The sequence below is a fragment of the Trypanosoma equiperdum genome, assembly GCF_001457755.1.
Source record: "Trypanosoma equiperdum strain OVI genome assembly, contig: ctg_1929, whole genome shotgun sequence".
NCBI classification, from domain to species: domain Eukaryota; phylum Euglenozoa; class Kinetoplastea; order Trypanosomatida; family Trypanosomatidae; genus Trypanosoma; species Trypanosoma equiperdum.
The window spans coordinates 5,675-21,727 of record NW_027123981.1 but is presented as its reverse complement, the minus strand read 5'-3'; the positions used below and the strand labels follow the sequence as shown (position 1 = coordinate 21,727).

Genomic DNA, 16,053 nt, shown 5'->3' with positions numbered 1-16,053 from the left:
TTTTTTTTTTTTTTGCGGGACAAGGGCTGCTTTCACGTTCTCATTCACAACAGGGGAAAGATTACGCAAACGGAGACAGAGGTTTTCTAGTTGGTAGATAGTTGGCAGCGTGTAAGGGAGTTTGTGTATGGGCTTCAACAGTGGCCCGTCGGGAGTCTTTGAGTCTTCTTTCCATTGAAGGGTGTGAGGCGCTTACGGGCCTCCGGACTGGCGCTGAATGCATGCGGCTGGAAAGTGGACCTTGGGATATGAAACGACATCATGTACGATGCAGTTGCCGGTGTGCTCAGGATAAGGCTTCGCGGTTCACCCCGTTACAACGTAGGACAGGGAGTTGATGTTCCAAATATAATTTGATAGGTGAGAAAGGCAGAGGTGAAGGGACTGAGTACCCCTCCGACTTCTCGGTGGGGAGAGAGTAAGCAGTTGACACTGATGGTGCCAATGATGACCCGACACTGCAGCTCTCGGTGGTAGTGGAGGAGGGTCTGCCGTGTGTGCTTGTATGCGAGGTGTTGGAGTCATTATGTGCTGAGAAAAGTATCCCCGATACCCTCCTTCTCGATATAACGAGCTGGAAGTCTTTCTGGCCAGTAAGCTTGGTGTTTGCGTGCAAAGCTGTGCGATGTAGGTAAGTGGGGAGGGCCATCTCCAGAATGGGGCTGGTGTGAAGGAGCAGTAAAATAGATAATAACAGCTAGGGGTGCCGTTCAAAGGACCGTTTAAACCTCTACTGATTCGACTTCTGTCCTATCGGTGTCTCTTTTTCCTTTCACATTATCGATCGTTAGCAACGTGTTTTATTGTGCACCAACAACTAGACATATCATCGGTGCTGTATTTTACGCTACAAACGTAGGGGTGGGTTCAGCACATACAAATATTTTCATTTGTATATCTGTGCTCTTGTCTTTCGCATCTTAGCGGTGTAGCCTTCTGATATTTCCTGATTGATTACACGAAAAATACTTCAGAGTCAAATTGGGCGAAAGGAGTTGGATTATATATATATTCCTTCAGTGTGGAACGAGCTTGACGAGGCGTGCCTGTGCGCTTGGTGAAAGGAAGGGGAGGGCAATCGCACGCTGGAGGTCGCATTTTACCGTACAGCATTTTTGCTGGTGAAGGGGAGGAGGGCAAATACGAGAGTCGGCGCTGCACGGTTTATTCAGACGTGTGGAGAGGTGAAGGGTGGAACAGCCCAGGCTAATCGCACTCACATATACATCTCGACACTGCAACCATCATGGGTGGTGGAGCAGCGGTGTCGTCTGGTGACGACAGCGCCGCGGCATCTTCGGGTAACGACACCACCACAACGGATGGTAATCATGGCGGGAGGTACGCCTGGGAATGCGTTGACGACGTCGGGGGCGCTTTCAACGGTTCCATGAATGGCAACACCTCCCTGCCAAAAGGTTCAAACATCTGTGAGACTCACGGGTGTTGGAGTAAGCAAATACTCCGAAGGGACATTTGCTGCGAGCGGAGCTACGTTCACCCTGTCAGCGCTGCTTGGCGTTGCAGCAGCGTTCTTTCACTTCCAGTGTCACTCCTTGACGAGGTGTTCACTTTTTTGCATCCCGAGGATCTCTGCAGGGTATTGGAAGTATGCCGGTTTTTCTTCTCTGCCGCTGTAAGGTCCGATCGTACCGCCTGGAGGTCCGTATGCCTTTCGCTATGGAAAAACAAGCAGGGGCTCTCGCGCGTGGTGCGTGAATGGCCGTCTGTGGAGGAGGTATGCCGACAGGAAGACTTGGAGTCGATTTGTGTGCAACAAGCGTTTGCACATGAATATTTCAGCTGGGGAACCATTAACAACATGGTGCCGCACATGGAGGACGGTGAGGCCGACTGCGAAACCTATTTTGCTGCGACGGTGCTATTCCGTGATGCAATTGATCAGGATACAGGGGATCCAACGGGACGACGGCATCAGCAGGTGTGGGGATGCACACCATCGAGTACGGCTACGTACGATGCTATTGTGAACACAACGGGAGCAAGAGCACCCCTGTTCACGGTTCTTCCTTTTTCGGGACGTTACACCACGCCTGGGGAAACGGAGGGGATCACATCTACTTCCTCGTGTGTTGCAGCGGAAAAGAAAGGGCTTTATTGGTGGCAGATGACCCTCGAACGACAGCAACAAGAACTGAGTCGACTCCGTAAGACCGGTGGTTCGTCGAAGTTTCAGCATAAGCAGCCATATTGCCCCGCTCGCCCATTACTCAGCCATACCAACACCCCACAAAACGTGGAATCTGTCGAAGCGCCTTTTCGGTTCCCGTCCACGACCGGGTGCTGTGAGGGGAGCCGTTTACAAAAAGTGTGTGACACTGCGGTCAGCCAGCATGTTTTTTGCAGTTCCGGGTGTGGTAAGGACAGCAAAAGAGAACATGGAGGCTCTGTCGACGACTTTCACAGAGGGATGGCCGTTGTTCGGTCTCTCAGCGCACAACTCCGTGCCCGGAGGAAGGCGCGCACGTACGTGTTTGCGAAGAAAACAGCTAAATACTACGATGATGAAGATGATAGCGACGAAGACTTGCTACAGCTTCCAGTGTCATGGAAATTTGCTTACTATATGTCTTTGCGCGATTCATGCCGCCAGAAGATAGCGATGCAAGAACTCATTGAAGGCACATGGTTCGTGTGCTTTCGGAAAACCGGAAACACACACCCAGCATGTTTTAATGCTGACAACAGTCTGTTTGTATACCCCGCCACTTACACCCGCGATGGTGGTTGTCAGGTACATCGTCCCGGCGGTAGTAGCGGCGAAGGTGCAGCTTCTGCTCCGGTAATGCCTCCGGTTATGTATCAGCTGCAGCGCGGTGGGACAGAACTTGTTCTTAACAGTTTCCCTCCGCTGAAAGTACAACGCCGCTCTCGCTCCGCCTGTTCCCTCTCTTCCACCCAATCTGCTTCCCCAAATGCACCAGCCACTGGTCGTGCAATGGATGCTCAGACGCACAACGGAGGGAGGGGCATAAGGGCCGGAACTTCCGCGGCGGAGGCTGCCGCAATTCGAGCATTTATGTCTGAGCCCAATGCCACTCTTCAGCGCCTTGCATCCGCTGCGGAACGGTTACACCATCCACACGACACCGAACGCGTTGCAACAGCTGGGGAAGGTGCCGGGGAAGGAAAGGAGAGTTCAAGTGGGGGGACGGTTCATGATGGCGACGATGAAGATTTTGATAACGATTGGGGATGGGTGATACAAAATTATTTTGTGAAAATCTTTTCCTCAACAACGAGTATCCCGTTGTATGTAAGCAGGCTGGAGTACTCATGTGGGCTGTAGTCTTATCAAACTGAGGGGCGAACGGCCCCTTTTTTCCTAAACCCCCAACATTGTGCGCACGGCTAGCATTTTTTTTTTGACAATTTATTTATCTACCTTCTATTTTTTGATACCTTTACTCAACCGAGTTTTTCTCCCCATTGGTAAGTGTGATACGAATGAAAAAGGAGCCATCCATTATGATTGTTGTTATTGTCGGGTGTAGTTAATGTTTGGCATTACCTTTGTTGTTAATGTTGCATCATATTATATGTTTTCGTACTTATTGTTGCGGTGTTCCACTAAAGTTTAGTGATATAAAGCTCGTAGAGATAACGATGTTTCTGTACCTGACGAAATCGAGGGTTTTCTTTTTTTGTTTTTTACCTCACTGTGGTCATGCTCGTCATTTGCTCGCTTTTCTGTCGCAGTTGACCGTTTTACTTCACTTACTGATGTCGCGTCGTATCACACCGCTTTTCTTTCTATTTCTCATCGCCTTTCTTGCATCCCACGAAGGGTCCTTCACAATGAGGGGAAATGTAGTTGATTGTCTTTGGTAATAGTGCGGCAGAACTCTAAGGTCAACGTTGGACCCGTTTAGATATGCACAAACTTTAAGCAGGTACCAAACCCGGAGTGATGATGTGAGGAACAATCATCCAACCGACTGGCAGAAGACACCGGCAAGGTTGCGTTGCAATATCTCCACTACTGAAGGAGGCTCGCTTAAACGTGGCACCAGATTGGGGCATTGAATGCAAGGTCTGACTGGTGCTGTGGGGGTCGGCATCAAAGAGCGGTATGGGAAGAAACTTAACGTAATACTGTGGGCTGTAGGTTATTGCGGCGTATGATTTATGTTAGGGAGTGCCCCGTTGCTTCAGTGTGACGAAACACTTTCACTTCTATGATGTTTGCCTCTTCTAACGAGAGTATACCGGAACCAAAAAGGGAGGCATACTGGTGCAATGTTTGGCAGGCTACGTGGTGTATCATAACTTGTCATTGATGGCCTACTCGGGCGCAGAAGCCACGATTCTTCGTATCCTGCGTCATTGCTAAGCAGTGATGTAGCTTCTGAAGGTATCCAAACTGCTGCTTTTTTTTTTTTTTACCACCTGGTGTTTCAGAGGGTTAGTCTGCAAAGCGTTTTTGATGGTTTTCACTTGTCCCTTTTCCCCGTTGCTTGATTCGAAACGTGAAAGTGTCCATCCACTAGCGGTTTGGACACCTGATGGACAGCGTAGGGGATAAGGAGGCTCAGCATCACAGCCCACAGCGAAGGGCAACAGGGCTTCCACCCCTGAGATCACCTCGTGCAGAATGTGGAGGGGCTCCGTCAGGACCTTTTTCTTCCATTGGTGTTGACCCCGTTACTCGTTTCGTGAATTTTCTGTGGATTTGCCATAGGGATATCGAAATTCCACTTGAGACATCCCTACAGCGGAGCGTAGAGTTGGCTCAGTTTGTGGAGTCGAACAGATGCTCTTGTTTTCTTCCCCGGCAGCAACAATGTATACGATGGGCCATTTGGGAGTCCCTGTACGGCGGCGTCGAACGCGCAAGGAGCTTAGCGGAGGTGGAAAATTATATAGAAAGTTACTGCTGTGGCCCCCTGAGGAGGCCCTTGCGTCCCCATTTCGGCGCTACGGCATTTAGGGGAAACGATTCGGGAGGTGGAGTTTCTACATCACCATGCAGAGGGGCTACAGATGTGCGGTGTAAGTTGGTTGCGGACAATAGAGCTTGGGGTGAATTAAACGTAACCGAAGAAAACTCTTTACTTGCTTTGCTTCGAGCCAATGGGCGGTACCATGCGCCGCTCCCTCGTCATGCTAGTCATTGCCCACGCAAAAAAAGTGGCAAGGGCTTCAACCATCGACTGCCGCTGTTGCAGCTTGTCCGTGCTATCCAGAGTGGCCGGTTCCATTCGGATCAGCGAGAAGGAGAGGATGGTGGAACGGGGTTTTCACACTTTCTCGAGTTATCGACGAGCGCCTTCAGGGGCGGTTCTCAGAGCACTGAAGTTGATGGCGTTGGTGCTGATGATCCTCCAGCATCTGAAAACTCATTCGCCACACTCAGTGATGTCGAACTGCTCACCACCAACTGCCCTGTTTGTAGTGCGGAGGGGCTTCTGCAGGGCTGCTGGCTTAGTGTTTGTTTGCTGCAACTTGTTAACATGCTAGCGTCGGCTCACCTATGTGCTGCGCCACTGATTCTGCCGCATGACGTTGTGTCTCTGAAACCGAGGGAGGCTATTGCAGTCGCTTACCACATAGCACAGCATCAATTGCATCTCGCCGTGGGCTTGTTTTACTCTATTGTGGAATTACCAAGTACTTCCAAATCCTCGACGAGGAAAAGCGATGGGGGCTGCTTTCCGGGGTCCGCTTCTTCAGGCGAGAGGGAGCATCACGATAGAGCAAATGGTACCATAGGTGAACTAGCTCACCATAGTTTGGTTGTTTGTGTTCATGTTCTGTCGTCGCTGAGGGTTTTAGAGCGGAGGAATGTCTACGCCGTGTTGCTTCATGCCTCTGTGTTGGCTTTCTGCGACCGACGCGGTACTACCAAAGCAAATCAGCTGCTTCGGGGTTTCATCGGTTCCATTGTGAACATGTCGGAAGATTTGCGGGGGTCCGGAAAAATATGTCTGCCTCCTGGTGGTGATATTTACGATGCGTGGATGGCAGTTGAGCCCTTACTCTACAAAGAAAAAAGCGTTGAGGATGAACAAGAGAGCGATTTGTTGGTGCTTGAACAGATAACGACGGGACTACTCTTCTCTGTTTTCCTCGAATTATTAGAGATGAAGGATCTACCTGCACCGTCAGAGAAGCATCAGCGTCCACCTAATATTTACAGTACTGCCGTCATATCCTGTCTTCGCGCACGAGACGTACTTGACAAGTACGCGTGCCCGCGGCTCCGCAAGCTCTGCGACGCCGCTGACGGTTCAATAAGTTCACGGGGGCGGCAGTCCTTCTCTTTATATTGGCTGCTACAAGGGATGCTGTTCCACAATCTCAATGCCCTTTCACTTCTGCCATCTGTGAGCACACCATTTCACAGCTACCAGGGCGAAATCCCCATTCAGTGCATGCAGGCGGCAGCGCGTGAAAGTGATGCTGCACGAGAGTTCACTGAATACCCACTGGCGCCTCAATGGATGGAGATTCTCAACGATTGTGAGGTGGTGAAGGCTGCGGAGCCGTGTGTAGACGCTGATGAGACCCATACCTGGCCTTGTGAGTGGCGGTTGCCTGTGAGCGTAGACACCAGTAAGCCCAGTTTTACTTGTGGATCACTTCCGCCAGAACAATGTGTAACGGAGGTGGCACTACTTCCTCCACCAGTGATGAACGTGTGGTTCGACTTCGCTCGCGCATTGTTCCGCAATACCCCTGCTGATTTAGTGTCGGCACACACGGGTGATGACGAGACAGAGTTGCGCCATCCGCACGGTGCTCCCACTGCCTTTCCACCGGATGCTGCAGTTGCTTCACCCCCTTCCATTAACGCGCTCAGTTCTAAGGTTGGGAAGGTGCCTCTGGGGCGACAGAGAGATTTGGATGAGAAGGCGGCTGCAGCGAAATTGGAGAAAACCCGGCTTCACGCCGCTCAATCAGAGATCGGATTCTGGTCCTACTGGTGCGAGGTATTCGCGTCCCATCAGTTACTGAGTCTGGTGAGTGACCGGCCTTCGCTGCTGGACCGCTATCGACAGCTGCTGTCTCCCTTCACTGGTGTCGTGGGATGTGACAACTGCAATAAAACCCCCTTTATGCGGGCCCTTCAGGAGTGCTATCCGCTGATTCCTAGTCAGGGCGGTTCCCACTCTGTGGCTCAATACCCTTTTGTGTTACCGTCAGACGGGCAGCAGGGTGTGCAAAGATCTGTGGCGCAATTGCTGCAGGAACGGGAGCTCTCTCTAGCCGCGATTGATTGCAGACTGCGGACCGCTGTGGACCAATACGAGCGTCAATGCACAAGACCAGCTCCTGGATTGCGCGTGGGACCTGGAGGGCGCGGCATCAAGGGGGGAGGCTCAAGTGGGCCGGTTACTGCTGGACCGCCATTACATTTGCGGTTGAGGGGTCCCAACCGTGCGGGGGTGAGACCGAACTGAAGCCGATTTGTGCACTTCTACGGGCGACCGCGCTCCGGAGGAAGTAAGGCAGCTGAGGGTCACACGTCGAGACGTGCGCGACGCTGTCAACTCCGTGAAAGGGACGAGGTAACTAACTGGGAAAAATGAAAGGACAGTTATGTGTGAAAGTGTGATATGCCCAGAATGAGGGTTTGTGTACAATTGTTCTTCTTTGCACTAGAAGGATGCTAGCCAACACCTGATAGCCTGTTTTATTGAGTTGTGTTTTTGTTCTTGAATGTGTGAGTAGCGGTATGATGTTATATGAAAGGTGGGGTCGCAGGGCGGTCGTGTCCAGTCCTTGCATCGATGGGCCCCCTACTTTGCTGTGGGTTGTGATCAGTGTGTTCGGCATCGTCGGTCTGTTTGGTTTTCCTTCCTTCTCATTGCCCTTTGTCTTTATTCGTTTTTGCGCTTCGAACAAGCGTGGTAAGTACAACTGAAAATAGGCGTAACGGTCCCTTAAAGTGAAAGGGTTGTTTTGCGCAACCACTTAGTGTCAGCTCACCGGATCAGTGAGCATATCCATCATTGCAAAAGTATTGTTCGCTCCTCTATGGCGTCTGTGTCTAGGCGCGACGAGTCGGGATGGCGTCGACGTTTGAGAGCCCTACGTGAAGAAATAGCGCGAGAAGGCAGCCCGGAGCGGGAACTCTCCATTAAGAAGCTTCGGAACAAAGCGGTAGATTTTCTCAAGGGGAGTGGGCCTGGCAGTGGAGACAGCGGTGACTTCTTTGACGACGCTGAAACGACGCTGCTTCGTGAGATCAGCGATGACTCCCGTTTGAATATGCCCGACAACGAAGTGCAACCTGCGCCGTGGACCCAAGATTCCGCGAGCAGAGTGATTTACCGCTACTCGCTACTTTCCAGTGGGCAAGACGGTGAGATGGCTTGTGCTAATGATCAGTCGCTGGGGCTGCAGGAGCTCTTGGGACAGCACGTGTCGAAGTGGGTCAAGAAGCCGGAAGCGCTGATGACCCCCACATCTACCCGTCAGGGATCGGCCTCTGCAACGTCGTCTGATTCAGCTTTTGACTCAACGTCGCCAACCCCCACAGAATTATCTGATTCAGCAGTAGACCCGACAGCACCGAACTTCAAAGCGCCACGTGAATCAGCAGGAGACTCCACGGCACCAACCCCCGCACCGCTACCTCCCGCCGGCTCGGGTGTCCCCCTTCCCCCAACTACAGCCGGAAAGAGTCATCAAGATTGTTCGCGGCTGTCGCGGAAACGCTCTTACCAGTTTCTCAAATCGTAAGAAACGTACAATATTGGCACCGTCTGGCCTCGAACACGGGAATCACTGCCCGCACACTCATAAAACGGCAGAGTAGGGGATAATTTTTACGACACGCTCTCGTGGCTGCAGTTGGTATTCGTTGCTCGCCGTTACCTTTCGTAGCGTGTGTTTGTGCGTGGCCTTCTTCCTTACTTTTTGGTGCATTTGTGGTTCCTGCCTGCATCCGTGTTGTTGCTGTTTCAGGTATGTTTACTGCATTCGTTGGCCTTCATTTACCCACCAGTACGGTGACCTGCACATAAACCATACCCCCTGTTGCAACCGCGGCCCACACCCCAACAGCCGAGGTGTGGGTTTAAAGTAAGAGGACATGAGAGGTGATTACTTCGTCTACTCTTTCCAATCCCACTGTTACTGCGCTGTGGAAACATGTGTCCTGTACCTCGTTTGTGATGTGTTCATGCAAGAGACGTTGGTACTTTCGCGTGGGCGCATCTTCTAGCGGCGGTGAAAAGCGGCAGCCTAAAGACACGATAGGCCGCAGAAAACTTTTTCTGACCTTACGACATGTTGTGAAGGCTATAGACACCGCAGCGTGTTCTTTGTGGTGTGCACGGACTTTTTGCGACGTGGCATTACGACTTATGCCCCGTTACTATGTCTGTGACATTGCCCCGTTCTTCCTTATTGCACTGGTCCCTTCGGGTATTTTGTGCTTCGGTAACGATGCACGATTCTGCAGTGCAGACTCGTGCTTAAGTACTGGCACAGTCATTGCAACCGTACAGCTCAATTGTCTCCCCGCAATACTTTTCCTTGCTTTCTTTTTGTACATACGCTTAGGCAGTCAGATACTGGCTGGAATAAAGGTGCGAGTGTGCTTCCTGGGGAGTTTCGGACTTCAACCGCAGGGCAGGTGGCGAGGACGAAGGGTGTGCGGGGCGCATCTTTTTTCGACTGCTACTCATTGTGCGTACATTGAGCACGCTGGTATAAATTTATTTATCTTTTCACAGGAATGCCCTCCACCATCTGTCACCGCCGTACATCCCACAAAGTTGCGGCCTTATTGTTCGCTCCGCGGCATCGTACACAACGAACGCAGAGTCAATTTGGTTCGACCACAGGCCCCACATCCGGTGCCAAAACGGATTTCTCTGGCAAAGACGGTAGTAACAGTATTAATCTTAGTAGCGACACAGACGAAGCGAAAGGAAACGACTGGCATGGAGGCGGGGTGCCGCGCGAAAACCGATCCTTCCATTTTGACCCCAATAAACTGCCTGACACAATTCCTGGCTTGGAACGCAGGGAGCTGGCGGCGCGGTTGGAAGAACAACAGCGGGAGCTGGCGCAGAAGTATCAGCAATCGGCGGCAGACGATCTGGCGAAAGCGATCGACCTGATGCGGCGGGCAATGCCACCGGAGGAATTCAAGCGTTTCCTACAAGACGTAGAGAAAGCAGCGGCTGAAGGGTCAAAGGAGGCAGCAAGGATTAGCGCCATGTCTCCCGCGCAACTGTACAGGTATCAGCGCCGTCAGCGGCGCCGGCAGCGCGTCCAGCTCTTCGCAAAAACAGTGATGTTATTTGTGTCTGTCTTTGGATGCGTATTTTTTTTGTTCTTCTTTTTTTTCTTCTTTCATTAACGGTAGGAAACCATATACCCATGCATGACCGTTCTTCATTTTTTTATGATAAGGGAGGATGCGTTGGCGAGGGCTCTATAGTTCCTTTATTTTTTCATTTGGTATGAGATAGAGGATCGTGGAGATGATTGGGCGCGTTCTGAGGCCCATTTTCTTTTTTTTTCAGTGCTTCGTCTCGCCGTTTTCCATATATGGCTTCCTCCGAACCTCAGCAGTTAGTGTTGCGCCGTGAGGTTTCTATTCAATGTACATACAAACGTTATCATCATTACCTATTTATTTGTCTACCGGTTGTTGTTTTTAAGAGTTGGCTTAAGCGCAGTGACTGTAGGGGACCCATATAGGGAGGCCCCGATAAATTGACGAATAAACGTTAAACATTTGTACGCCACACTGCTGCTGGCTATGGGAGAAGGAGCCGGCATGACGGCGCACTTTCTTACTACAACCCACGCTACTGTTCAGTTTTGCTCTGTTCCACTTCTTTCTTTCCTTGCTCTCGCCCACACGCGTGCTGATGTTACATGCGTGGTACATCGGGCGCGCAAATTGGCGTTAGATGTCTGTAGTTGTTAGGGTGGTTGTGCGTAATGGTTCATATGCTGCTCGTGGTCCGTACAAAAATCGTAACAGCTGCATGGCTTTTCCTCATGTGAGTTATCGCGTCTACAGTTCCTCTACTTCGGGGGCCCTTCGTCCCTCGTGTAGGGTGCTGCGCCCCCAAACGATTAAACCAAATCCGGCGCATACCCCTAGTGGGAAGTTTGACCGTAGCTTTGAGAAACTTAGCAGCGAAATAGAGAATCGCATGCCTTTTCGACAACAACAGATATTATTTGGTAGCAAATACGACCGCAACTTTGGTGAAGAGAGTCAGGATGAATTGAAGAAGGCAGCACAGGACGATCTGTTCGGGCGTGAACCCGAACGCGCAGCGGCTCGGCAAGCACGCAGTTATTTTACGGGTGATGATCTCTCCCCGACGGCTCTTCATGTCAAGTCCCCGCGGCTGAAGGTTTCACAACTGCAACATCGGCAGAATTACGATAAAAATATACTCAAGACATCAAAGGAAGCTGATGATTACTACTATCGGCGAGAGACACCGTCGGAGCGAGGGGCCCGCCGCCGTGTTTTGTACAGTGTTGCTTCAGTTGTTGGCATTGGCGCATGCTGGGGGACCTACTGCCTGTGTCAGTACATGTTAGAGTAGGCTGTGACATGTGGTGTAAGTAAGCGCAATACCGAAAGGCATGTGTATATATGCGTGTGCCTAACGTTCGGTTCTTCTCACCTCCTTACATTTTGGTGCAGTGCTGTTCGGTTTGGGGATATGTCAAGATTGAGGTTATCTCACAGGGGGGGGGGAGGGGAGGTGTATTGCGAATCTGAATTGGTTTGCCCTTGGCCATGCGGTGCCACGGCGGTCGTTGTAGTAGCCGTGCCACTTGGACCGAAGGTGATATGAAAGGGGGAGGTGGGGTGGCGGGGTCACACTCATCTGGATGTGAAGCCTTCCTCCTCTCACCCACTTTTTTTTGTTTCCACACACTTTGCTGCTACATGTATTGATTTTAACACTATTCATGAGGAGGTGGATACCGGTGCCGGTGGCCAGTGACTGCTTTTCTCCCCCTTCTCCTTTCTTCGGTTTTACTATCACACCCACCTTTCCGTTACAGTTGGGCAGAGAATAGCCTGAAGAAATATCAAAGGAGCAGAAAGAGACGAGGAAAAGGGTGAGATTGAGTTAGCGAAGGAACCGAGGACAAGAACGAAGTGCAATTTTTTTTTTTTTAAAGAGGAAAGAAGGAACCAAGCGGGCTGCGACAGAAGCAGGGAAAAGAGAGAAGAACGAAAGTGTGACAGGGAAGAAGATATAAGAAGCGAGAGGTCCCAATCACACGAAATCCCATAGATTAAGTAAAACAAAGCACACATAATCCCCACCTAAATCAAGGACAGAGAATAATTAGAATAACGACGGCGAAACAAGGTAGGGAGGTAAACACAAGCGAAGTAAGGAGGAAGGGTACTGTGTACAGAGGAAGTTTCCGGAGATGAGTGGAAGCGCTGATATTCTCGACGGCTTTTTTGTGGGTCCGGAGATTTCTTCCCAGGGCGGTGGAGGATCAGCTCTTTGGGGAAGCGAGCAGCATCAACAGCATCCGGACCTACGCCGTCAGCGGCAACAGTTGTCTAATGCCCTTCAGCCGCACACCCCAGACAACTCTGTCGATGTCGCCACCACCACCAGCATCTGCAGCAGCACTCCGAATAACGGCGATAAGGACATCTCGGGGCTACCGGGCAGCAGAGGAGAGGTGGATTACAAGGAAGCCGGGGGTGTTGCTGTTGTTAACTTGGGTATGAATGGAGGTATAGACAGAACTGGTGGAGTCAACCAAAACAGCAGCAGTGATGTCAGCAACGGCAACAACAACGTGAACTATGTCCGCGTGGGTGTGGAGCCGTCGATTAGTCCAGTGCCCTCTGGAACTGCGTCAAATGAGGCCTTTGCCCCACTGGGATCCCGGTATATTCCTGACGTAGGGCAGCGTTTGCCCCATCAGGTACTTCACCACCAACAACCCAACATTCCAGTTCAACTTGGACCCGCGTCACTGCCGAAGGTGGACCGCGTGAACGAGGCTGGTGTTCCATCCACCCCCGCACTTCCGCGCGGTGATGGCATGCTGGATCAGCTTTTGTCCAGGTTAGGTGAGAGTAAGATTATGGCAACACTGTTGTTAATGCAAACGATGCATTCTTCGCCGCAGGGTTCACCCGCGGTTGCTATCCTGGATCGTGTAGTTGCGACCTTAGAGGAGAGCATAACAAACATCACTCAATCTCGTGACTTGTTGTCTCCTCCTACAACGAATGGAGGTGTGCCTTTTCATGGCATGCCCAACGACGTTCTGCTCGACCCACTACACGCGCCCCCGCTGCAAGCTCAGCCTCAGCACCAACAATTTCAGCCCAATGGGGGCGATATGCCGTACTTTCCAGGTCCTTCGGCTCCCGGCAGATATAACGACCGTGCTATTTGGTTTCCCCCACAGATGCCTGGATCCAATGGTGACGGCGGCAACCTAATGGAGACGGGGTGTCCCACCGTTACTGTGGGGGCGATGCATCAACCCCACCCCAGCCCCAGCCAGAAACAACAAAATCAGAAAAATCAGCGACGGCACCGGCAGCAACCACATGCACCGGCTGTACAAGGTCAGCGGCCGTTTGATTCGGGAATGCTTCCTTCGAACCAAATGGCGCCATACATTAACGGTGGTGGCCCTGCTGCGGGGGCAGCGTATAACAACTCCAATGCTCCTTTGCTCGATATGGGCGATGATTCTTTGCCAGCGTACGACACGTCCGCCGACTCCGGCGCCGCCCTAGTGGACGGCAGCCGCGGCAACCACACCGGCAGCAGCAATAACGGCGTTGGTGGTGGTGTGCTTGGGCAAGGGGGCGACGAGATAATTCGTGGCCCTCCTCACCGTCCGTCGGAGCTCCAACTTCCACCGGGGAGTGAAGAAGTTGAGAGTTTTCTCGCTTTTGTGGAGTTCAAGCGCGGTCGCATACGCAAGTATGAGTGCCGGATTGATATATTCCCCGGGCAGTACGTCATTGTGGACGGGGACCGGGGGAGGGACTGCGGGCTCGTCGTGCAAACCGTGAAGTGTAAACCTGATGGTAACGCTGCTGTTTGCTGCATGGATGGCTGCAATGTGAATTCTGATAAAATCAAATTGGAGAAGGGCCGCGTGCTGGGGGTCGCCACGACGGAGGAGATCGACTATATTCACCACACAATGCAGCGAGCAGAGCGAATTGCGCTCGAGACATGCCGGAAGGTGTGCGACGACATGGGCATAAGGATAAATTTGCTGGACTGCGAGTATCAGTTTGACATGGAAAAAGTGAGTTTCTACTTCAACAGCGAGCACAGTGTGGATTTCCGACCACTCGTGCGAGAGCTGTACCGCACATTCCGCGTTCGTATTTGGATGGAGAACACAAACCCACGTGTCAAAAACAGCATGCCAACAGGTGGTAGTGGTGGTGGCAGGCGGGGTAGCATTAAAAACAGCAACAATAACAATGGAGACGACAGCGACGGCATCGGGGACGACGTTTCTGTTCTGAGTGATGTTGCGGACGCAGTCAAGAGGCATGAAGGGGGAAATGGCGCTAGCGGCCCTAACGGAGGCGGCAAACGCCGCGGCTGCCAGCGTGGCTTTCAAAGGCAGAAGCAGGCAAAGCGCAGCAGCAGTTAGAAGTGGGTGAGCAGACATTTTTCCTTTCCTTTTCTTTTCTTTTCCTTCCACATTATTCCTTCTAATGCCTATGTGTGGTAGTAGTACTGATAGTAGTGAATGTTATGTGTCTTGTGATTTATCTTTTTTTGTGCGTTGAAGCGGTGGTGCTAGCGGGACGAGTTGGAGAGGAGGAAAGGAAGGCGTGTGTATGTGTGGAGCGGTGTTGTTGGTTCAAGGGAGTAAAAAAAAAAAAGACGGAAAAGAAAAATAAAGTAAAATGGATGAAAAGGGAAAGGAAAAGGAAGAAATGTGTCGGGCATTTCTTTTTCTTTTTCTACTACCTTGTTATGGCGATTGCCGTTTTCTTTTATCATTATTTTTCTTCTGCTCCCTTTTAATTATTTATTTCTTCCCACAATCAGTTTGTTTCCTACCTTTTCTTCATTCGTTCCCCCCCTTTTGCTGTTTTAACGGCCTGACCTTCATCGCTTCATTCACTCATGTGACTGTTGTGGAGGAGTTGAGTTTTGAACAGCGGCTTACGGTTAGTATCAACATCCTCTTTTTTTTTTCTTTGGTGTTGTCGGTTACAACGCCTGAGTTTGAAGAGGGAAAGGTGAAAAAGAAGGAAAGTAACACAAATTAAAAGGCAAATGAAAAGAGGTTTGTGCTTATATGTGGAGAAACTCCAGCTGCTGAGGTAGCTCAAAAAGGAAAGTGGATGATAAAAGATTGATGAAGGTTCGCTGCTTTTGCAAGCAAGCAGGCAAACGAGAAGTCGCAGAAGAAAGTGTACAAAATGTTCTCTTTTTTCCCTTTTTCTTTTATGGATGAGTAATAAAAATCACGCAATTTCTCAGAGTAGTAGAGAAAGAGGAGAGGAAAAAGAAAAGGAAGGAGGAATGTGACCCACCATGAGCATACAAAACAACAGCGTCATCAAATACATGAAGGTGCCATACAGGGAAAGCAGGAGAGAAAATAAAGGAATATAAAAAAAGGTAAGAAAAAGACGGGGAAGAAACGCGATGCGCCAATGCCGTTATGAGTACTTGATATTATTATTGTTATTATTTACAATTTATTGATATCTTCCCTCTTTCCCTTTTTTCTTTTACTTGCTTACTCATCATCTTTCATTTCTCTTTTTCTTTGCACCTTTTTCTTCTTGCAATGCTCCCTGTATGCGTTTGTACATGCGTTTTGTTTAATGTCTTTTCATTTTCACCTTTTTTCTCCTTTTATTTGTAGGTGTTTTTTTTTTTCGCCACTCGTTTCACTTTCATTTTTGGCTGTACGCCGTCATTTCAGTCAATTCGTGAAGCCAGTGAAAGGCTCAAAAAGAAACGAAGCGAAGCAAAGTAAAAGAGGGAGAGAAAAAAGGATAAATTCACTTCTCTTCCCTCCCTCTGTTATCCCCTCCTTTCCCGTCCCCCCCTCACTTCACTT

At 50.5% G+C, this 16,053-nt stretch overlaps 6 protein-coding genes across 6 annotated transcripts; all 6 read left to right on the top strand.

Moving 5' to 3' along the window:
- Window positions 1-1,246: 1,246 nt before the first annotated feature.
- Window positions 1,247-3,310, top strand: TEOVI_000613800 (F-box-like, putative; the record flags this gene model as incomplete). Its single annotated transcript, XM_067223685.1, has 1 exon — window positions 1,247-3,310. One exon carries the CDS (start codon window positions 1,247-1,249, stop codon window positions 3,308-3,310), a length of 2,064 nt encoding a protein of 687 aa, XP_067079786.1.
- Window positions 3,311-4,526: 1,216 nt separating this feature from the next.
- TEOVI_000613700 (uncharacterized protein) lies at window positions 4,527-7,424 on the top strand (the record flags this gene model as incomplete). The annotated part of the gene is made up of 1 exon (XM_067223684.1): window positions 4,527-7,424. The coding sequence occupies one exon, from the start codon at window positions 4,527-4,529 to the stop codon at window positions 7,422-7,424; it is 2,898 nt and encodes a 965-aa protein (XP_067079785.1).
- Window positions 7,425-8,001: 577 nt separating this feature from the next.
- TEOVI_000613600 (uncharacterized protein) lies at window positions 8,002-8,709 on the top strand (the record flags this gene model as incomplete). Its single annotated transcript, XM_067223683.1, has 1 exon — window positions 8,002-8,709. The coding sequence occupies one exon, from the start codon at window positions 8,002-8,004 to the stop codon at window positions 8,707-8,709; it is 708 nt and encodes a 235-aa protein (XP_067079784.1).
- A 1,000-nt stretch (window positions 8,710-9,709) lies between these two features.
- On the top strand, window positions 9,710-10,339 carry TEOVI_000613500 (uncharacterized protein; the record flags this gene model as incomplete). Its single annotated transcript, XM_067223682.1, has 1 exon — window positions 9,710-10,339. One exon carries the CDS (start codon window positions 9,710-9,712, stop codon window positions 10,337-10,339), a length of 630 nt encoding a protein of 209 aa, XP_067079783.1.
- A 559-nt stretch (window positions 10,340-10,898) lies between these two features.
- On the top strand, window positions 10,899-11,552 carry TEOVI_000613400 (uncharacterized protein; the record flags this gene model as incomplete). The annotated part of the gene is made up of 1 exon (XM_067223681.1): window positions 10,899-11,552. One exon carries the CDS (start codon window positions 10,899-10,901, stop codon window positions 11,550-11,552), a length of 654 nt encoding a protein of 217 aa, XP_067079782.1.
- An 847-nt stretch (window positions 11,553-12,399) lies between these two features.
- On the top strand, window positions 12,400-14,622 carry TEOVI_000613300 (cell cycle sequence binding phosphoprotein (RBP33), putative; the record flags this gene model as incomplete). The annotated part of the gene is made up of 1 exon (XM_067223680.1): window positions 12,400-14,622. One exon carries the CDS (start codon window positions 12,400-12,402, stop codon window positions 14,620-14,622), a length of 2,223 nt encoding a protein of 740 aa, XP_067079781.1.
- Between the last annotated feature and the right edge of the window lie 1,431 nt (window positions 14,623-16,053).